The sequence below is a fragment of the Doryrhamphus excisus genome, chromosome 6, assembly GCF_030265055.1.
Source record: "Doryrhamphus excisus isolate RoL2022-K1 chromosome 6, RoL_Dexc_1.0, whole genome shotgun sequence".
Taxonomy (NCBI): Eukaryota; Metazoa; Chordata; class Actinopteri; order Syngnathiformes; family Syngnathidae; genus Doryrhamphus; species Doryrhamphus excisus.
The window spans coordinates 11523924-11531003 of record NC_080471.1 but is presented as its reverse complement, the minus strand read 5'-3'; the positions used below and the strand labels follow the sequence as shown (position 1 = coordinate 11531003).

The 7080-nt window shown below is 42.0% G+C and overlaps 1 protein-coding gene across 6 annotated transcripts in view; it reads right to left on the bottom strand.

Annotated features, from left to right (window-relative positions):
- The window catches only part of LOC131130819 (suppressor of tumorigenicity 7 protein homolog), a 29589-nt gene that overhangs the window by 1682 nt on the left and 20827 nt on the right, over window positions 1-7080 (bottom strand). For 3 of the 6 annotated variants that reach the window (XM_058074857.1, XM_058074852.1, XM_058074855.1), the window contains 12 exons: window positions 6694-6853; window positions 6543-6597; window positions 4322-4437; window positions 4175-4250; window positions 2437-2591; window positions 2237-2334; window positions 2001-2130; window positions 1744-1816; window positions 1308-1410; window positions 1058-1208; window positions 787-879; window positions 157-299 (listed from right to left, as the gene is read on the bottom strand). In XM_058074857.1, coding sequence (XP_057930840.1) covers window positions 157-299; window positions 787-879; window positions 1058-1208; window positions 1308-1410; window positions 1744-1816; window positions 2001-2130; window positions 2237-2334; window positions 2437-2591; window positions 4175-4250; window positions 4322-4437; window positions 6543-6597; window positions 6694-6853 — 1353 coding nt within the window. The remainder of the gene's footprint in view (window positions 1-156; window positions 300-786; window positions 880-1057; window positions 1209-1307; window positions 1411-1743; window positions 1817-2000; window positions 2131-2236; window positions 2335-2436; window positions 2592-4174; window positions 4251-4321; window positions 4438-6542; window positions 6598-6693; window positions 6854-7080) is intronic. The other 3 variants (XM_058074853.1, XM_058074856.1, XM_058074854.1) reach the window with 3 other exon arrangements.

Below are 7080 nucleotides of genomic sequence, written 5' to 3'. Positions count from 1 at the left end.
TCCACCGTTACCGTAGTCATTTTATACTAACAGATTATTCCCATTTGCGTCCCGGTCTACAATGTTGTGAAATAGAAATAACGTCCCAGACTGTGTTAAACCTTAAGTGTCTCCACTCTGGGAGAACATGAAAACAAAACGTGTGTGTTTACTCACGGCTTTGGCAAAGACTCCCATGAGTTCAGGAAACTGGTGTGTGAGCAGAGCAAGCATGGCGGTGAAGGAGCAGAGGCCAGCCGTGAAGAGGATGAAGAAGGGAAGCTCCTTTTTGGGATACACAGACACCTCGTGGAACACTGCTTCCATGCGTGACACACACACACAGCACAATATTAGCTTGGAGCAAAACCTTTCAATCGTACAGCAATGTGGTCACCTGACAGGAAGTGGGTGGAGTTAAATAGTAACAAATGCTAACATAAGATATGCCTTTATTTGTCCCTCAGCGGGGAAATTTGCATTGCACAGCAGCAAGAGTACAGAATCAGTTAAGCAGTACAAAATACACAATATAGAAAAATAAACAATATAAACAACCCCAGTATTAACAAAATCAACAGTTTTTCCCCAGAGTTACATACAATACAGTATGTAGATAATATGAAACGAGATGAGATATATGACCAGTCTATACACTGAGATCTTGCTAGTGAGTTAATATGAGGCATTATGGAAATACTTCACATAGAACTTAGTATATTGCATTTAACATTGCTACTTGTGTAGGCTGTGTGTGTGTGTGTGTGTGTGTGTGTGTGTGTGTGTCTGTGTGAAAGTGTCGCTTACTGGGTAGCAGCTCTCTGTCTGCGGTCTCTGTGCAGATGGGGTAGGGGTAGAAGAGGTGACCTTTCTCCAGAGGATATGGGATCATTCTGAATGCTGCACACGTGGCAAGACAGAAATACTAATCATATACTGGATGTCATATCTACATTCTTCTACTCCTACTTTGTTGCTTATATATCTAAGTAGGGGTCACCACCCACTCTTTGTGTCTGTTTTAGCAACAGCCATGGCAGCCACTACATATGTGTGTACTACACATGTGTGTACTCACTGCCTTCCCAGGTGCAGTGCAGCAGGTTGAGCGCCCCCTCCACTCTCTTCCAGTGCTGCAGGTGAAAGAAGGCGTAGGCAATGGCCTCACTGTCGCCTCTCTTCAGGATGTGCTCTGGAGGAAGAATCAGACTCTTCATCTCCAGCAGGTACTGGTCATCCCATGGCCGCCAGGAGAAGAAGACAACATACAGTCAGAGGGGTCCGAGAATGTAATGAGAAGGCAACGTGCGTTTGTGTGCGTGTCTCACTTTGGGCACGTGGGGGTTGAACTCCACTGCTCTGTGAATGGCTTCTACTGCGTTCATCTCTGCTGTGCTCAGACCTCGTCTGGATGCTGCCTCTGGGGAGAACCTGCACACATACGCATTAAGATCACAACGTTGGCAAAACAATAAACAGTTCTATTTCTAACCACAATTTCAACAGACTGCTTCTGGAATATTACTACACGTTAGTGTCATGTAATGTAGTATGTAACGTAATGGAGTGTCATTTACTTATGTACTATGTAGTAGCGCTGCTGTGATCGATGGGCTGGTATCAGTGACTGACTGACATTACTTCATAACACCAATCAGCCCCCTCCCCTCCCCATAATAATAAAGTCACAGAGTGTGTCATGAAGAGTAATGTGTCATTTAGTATAGTGATTAATGTAGTGTAGTAGTATTGTAGAGTACTCACTTGTCAGAGACAGCCCTGGCTTTGAGCAAAGCAGCTGTGTAGCATATTGTTGCTGATTTTGGTAAGCTGATATCTGTGGGGGGGCACAAAAAACACAGTCAGGTTGGGTAGGGGTGGGGGGGGGATCACTTTCACAGGTTGAAGGCACCTGCTGCTTTTTACATTTACATTACAAATCCTTTTTAAATCAACGTGCACAGTGAGACATCAAGAGTTGCATGATGGGAATGTGTGTGTGTGTGTGTGTGTGTTCATACCGTCATACTTGGCCAGCACGGCCTGGACGTCAGCGTAGTTTTGAAGCTCCAGCAAAGACTCCAGCAGGTTTTCATGGATGTTGAACATACTGAGGAGAGGGAACTCCTTCATTAACTGGAAAACACACAACTGTTGTTACATGTAATAGCAGACAGGGGGCCACAGGTGCACAGTCAGCAGACGTGTGTGTGTGTGTGTGTGTGTGTGTGTGTGTGTGTGTGTGTGTGACACTTACATCTCTCATCATTTTCACAGCCTCTCTCGTGCGGCCAAGCTTTCTGGAGCACATGGCCAGTCTCCTTTTGATGTACACCAGCACATTGGTGTCTCTTCCTGGGGGGGGGGCATGTGCTTTAGTAACACTGCAGTGTTGATGCCAACATGTGTGAAGGACTCCAACATGTGTCCAAGTGTCCAGCGTGGTGCTATACTCACTGTGCTGGGCCTCGTACTGTGTGCTGTGGTGCTGCAGCTGCTGACTCCGACGGTAACAACCTTCTCCGGCTTTTAGCGCCTGCTTGAACAAGCGCTCGGCCTCCATGATGGTGGTGGCCTCTTCCTCCGCCAGCAGGATGTAGGCTGTCGCACAGCTGGGATGCAAAAACACAAACAACACGATAAAACATATATCAATTTAAAGCATATGCAGAGCTAGATACAGCTGCCCGGGTACATGTGGGGTTACTGGGTGGTAATTAGCTTTTGGAGCCCATACACCCAGGAACTATAGGCATCAATCTGGAAATATGTAGATGCAAATATCAGTAATGCTACATCCAGATTACATCACTGCTGTGTACTGTTGTCAGGATGCTAGCATATGAGAGTATTGTATTAAGCCAGTGGTGTCCATGGTGCCCTTGGCGGCCATTTGTAGCGTTCTAAAAACATAATTGTATATCTATTTTTTTTAGTTCATATATTTAAATAACATTTTATAAAAAATAAAAAACAGCAAAAATATGAACATAAGCAGTACTTTTACAATAATAAAGTCAAACTATATATAATGTATATATACGACATATATTTATTTAATATTGCATTTTATATATAGTATATATACACACACATACATATATACATACACATACATATATATTTATTTAATATTGCATTATATATATATATATATATATATATATATATATATATATATATATATATATATATATATATATATATAAATAAGAGAAAAAATATATAAAAGAGAAAAAGTCATAATCTAACAGGAAACACATATATATATATATATATATATATATATAAAAATATTGGGGGGGATAACGTCATTTTAGTAACATAAAATAAATAAAATATTGAAGAAAGAAATTTTTTTTGGAAGTTGGACTATTATGAGAAACAAACAAGACAGTTATATTTTTTTCAATTACTTTTTCTTTCTTTCTTTGCCTTTGTGAAATAATTTTTCTACTGTTTGCCACAAACCTGAATTGAATTTGATGCATGCAAGTACTGTAATATCAATACACGGAATATAAATTGTTCAATAAATTATTTTTCGGTTCAAACTAAAAAATAATCGATAAGGCTGGGCACAATACGTGTTTGTGTTCATTTAACACCCACACACAAAAGGTGTTTTGAGGACAAGACATCATTAGTACAACGACAACCAGAAAGCAAAATTCCAGTGACACTGGAAAATTAGTATGAACCCCATGAATTCCATGATCCACTTATGGCTTTCCTGTGGGACAAAAACGAGCTCAGAACTAACCGCATTGCTTATTTGTTTTAAAAACAAAATGTCAATGGCATCGATTGGAGTAGCCTGAGTAAAACTGTCAAACTGAATCCACAAACTTTTAGTTTCGATTCTTCAACTTTGTTACTGATTGCTGAACACCGAAGGATGCCTCTGCACTTCCATCGTACATAAGAAGGAAGTCAATAAACTTGGAGTGAGTCTGCAGTGTGACTCATGAAAGAAACATCTGACTGCAGAGTCTTCATCGCTACTAAAAATAAATGTCCAAGCCTTCAAAACCAGGAAGTCTTTCCCAGGAATGATGCAATCGACACTCCAGAGATCACCTTCCTCATCCTTCCCATCATTCATCCCTTCACCTTTCCACCACACCTCCTTTCATCAATCCCATCATCTACCTTCTCATCATCTATCCTACCAAAAGTAGTGAAGTGGACATACTCTTCCAGTTCCAGAGCTTCATGTGCAGCCGAGATGCGAGCTTGAGGGTTCCTCTCTCTCCACGCCTTCTGCATGACTGACGAAAAATACATTTTGAGTGTCGGGGAAGGTGGCCTCCACATCTTCATGTCGAGGAAAAAAACTCACTGGCATCGGCAGGTCGGAGGTGGTCCGAGTCGCAGGTGAAGAAGGTTTGGTGGTCCTGCGCCGACAGGTTCATGTCGTAGTACGTCAGCGGCTCTCGGCCCGTCACCCACGTGTACCTGAACAACAACACAGTAACAAACACACGACGGGAACGGTAAGGGCAAGACTCTACACGACTGGACTCTACAAGATTCTAAAAGCTCTACGCTCGTGTTTGCGTGCGCCCAAATCCACACGGGGGTACCCACCATGTAAGGATCCCAAAATTTTGCCCATGTTTTTGCACATAGACAGCACACACCCTCATTAAACCACTCAGCTACACATCTAGTATTATTATGATAACAAGAGAGCTACATCAGGGCTCTACGTTAAAAACAAAAATGACTTGCCCATGGGGAATCCTTAAGGTGAGAACTACTTGCCCGAACTTGTCCCATGTAAAATGAAAAGACTGCCATAATGATATCATATATCAATATATGCTGATAATTCATCAGATAATAGTACTGATGCATTGTATTTGGAGGAATGTCTGAAAATGTGTGGAGATGTATGTTAACATGGCAAGCCATGCTACCTTACACATGGTAGTCGTAGTAAGCAGTGATATTTATAAGTTGTGCACCACAATGAAACATTTGACACATTTGTGTACTAGTAAAGTGTTTTTAATCCAGAAAAAAATGCTCAATGGTCAAACAATAATTTGTGAAGCAAAGGTGAGAAAAATACACAGAGAAATGGAAGCACTAGGTTTTGTAGCTTGTGCAAAATCAGCACTTGGTATTGGATCTAATCGGTGGTGTTTCATTGTGACCACTTCAAATTGTCACAGCAATGTGATTACTATTTCATTTAGCGACTAATTCAAAAAGCACACACGCAATGCTATTAAAAAATAATGTGTGAAATGCAAAAAACAGAATTCTAAAAAACAAAACCCTCAGAAATTGGGAAAAATAAATAATAAAACGGATTCCATAGGACCCAAAGAACGTCTATGGGATTTTTAGGTCTATTTGTTTCTATTCGTTATAGCTCTTCCACTCCAAAGTCCTTCAAGCATGCATTTATGGACCTTGCTTTGTGAACTGATAAGTTCCCCAAGGTGTTCCCCCAAAAGTGGAAGCATACAACATTCATTCATTCATTTTCTACCGCTTTTTCCTCACGAGGGTCGCGGGGGTTGCTGGAGTCTATCCCAGCTGTCTTCGGGCGAGAGGCGGGGTACACCCTGGACTGGTTGCCAGCCAATCACAGAGCACATATAGACCAGTGTTTTTCAACCTTTTTTGAGCCATGGCACGTTTGTTACGTTGGAAAAATTTTGCGGCACACCAATAACCAACGTTATTTGCTTCTTTCAGCTTTTTCCTGATTACGGACTCGCCACAGCAGATCCTTCTGATCCGCATACTAATTTAACCAACACTGTTACAAAATGTCACCACTACCTCACACGTGCATCACTAAGTCTATTAGAGGAACGAGGCAATCAGCTACGTGTTGCCACACGGATGAATATTACATTGCTCTGCCAGTCTTTACACCAATGACACGCGACAATGACATAATATTTAAAGAAAATTATTAATACATGTTAATTAAAAAAGTAATATTGAATAATTCCTCACGGCACACCTGACGATTTCTCACGGCACACTTGTGTGCCACGGCACAGTTGTTGAAAATCACTGATATAGACAAACAACCATTCACACTCACATTCATACCTATGGACAATTTGGAGTCACCAATTAACCTAGCATGTTTTTGGAATGTGGGAGGAAACCGGAGTACCCGGAGAAAACCCACGCATGCACTGGGAGAACATGCAAACTCCACACAGAGATGGCCGAGGGTGGAATTGAACCCTGGTCTCCTAGCTGTGAGGTCTGCGCGCTAACCACTCGACCGCCGTGCCGCCTGCATACAACATGTCTAGCTAAAATGCAGTAATTCATTCATTATGTCCCACTATGTTTGTGCAAGGAGAAGAAGAGTGAAGTGTAGTGAAGAAGAAAGAGAGTGAGGATCACAAAGTGAGACATGAATGAAAGGAGTAAGTGTAGAAAGAGGGATGACGGGAAGAAAGCATGTGAGCGGGATTAGAAGGAACATCTCAAACGAGGAGAATGAGTAAGAACATGAAAGAATCCAGAGGTGGAAAAACAAAACAAAGAAAAAAGATGCGAGAGGTTTCATTGCTGTTACTCACCGATTGTATTCGGCTCCTCGGAATAAATTCAGCGGGTTTCTCCAAACTTTACATTCTGCAAAAGAAAGAAGGACCAACATTGAAGTTGTTGGTGGCCTTGAGCCGGACTAAAAGACACTAATCCAATGCGGTTCCTGTTATCTGCTCGTACCTGACACACTTTGTCGATTGGAATCCGCCTCCCCGTTGCTGGTGTTGGAGTTGCTGGGGGAGCTGCTGTCCACTCCTCCCAGTAGGGGGCGCAAGTGGCTCACAGACACCTGCTCAATGAAGGAAGTCCCATATTTCCTGAAGTACCACCACTCAAAAATCTGCGAGGAGACAAGACACGTCATCAATTAAAATAAAAGCGGTACGAGTCCAAGAGTAGAATCATGGTCCATTAATACAGACGGTGGATGTCAACGTTGTGATGCTCCTGGTAGGAAGTCTAATGTGTTTAATAGCAGATCTGCAGTCACCATTAGCAAACATGTTTGTAAGCTATCTGCTTACAAGCACTTTGCTTAAGTGCACTCTCCTTCAACGTGGAAGCTGC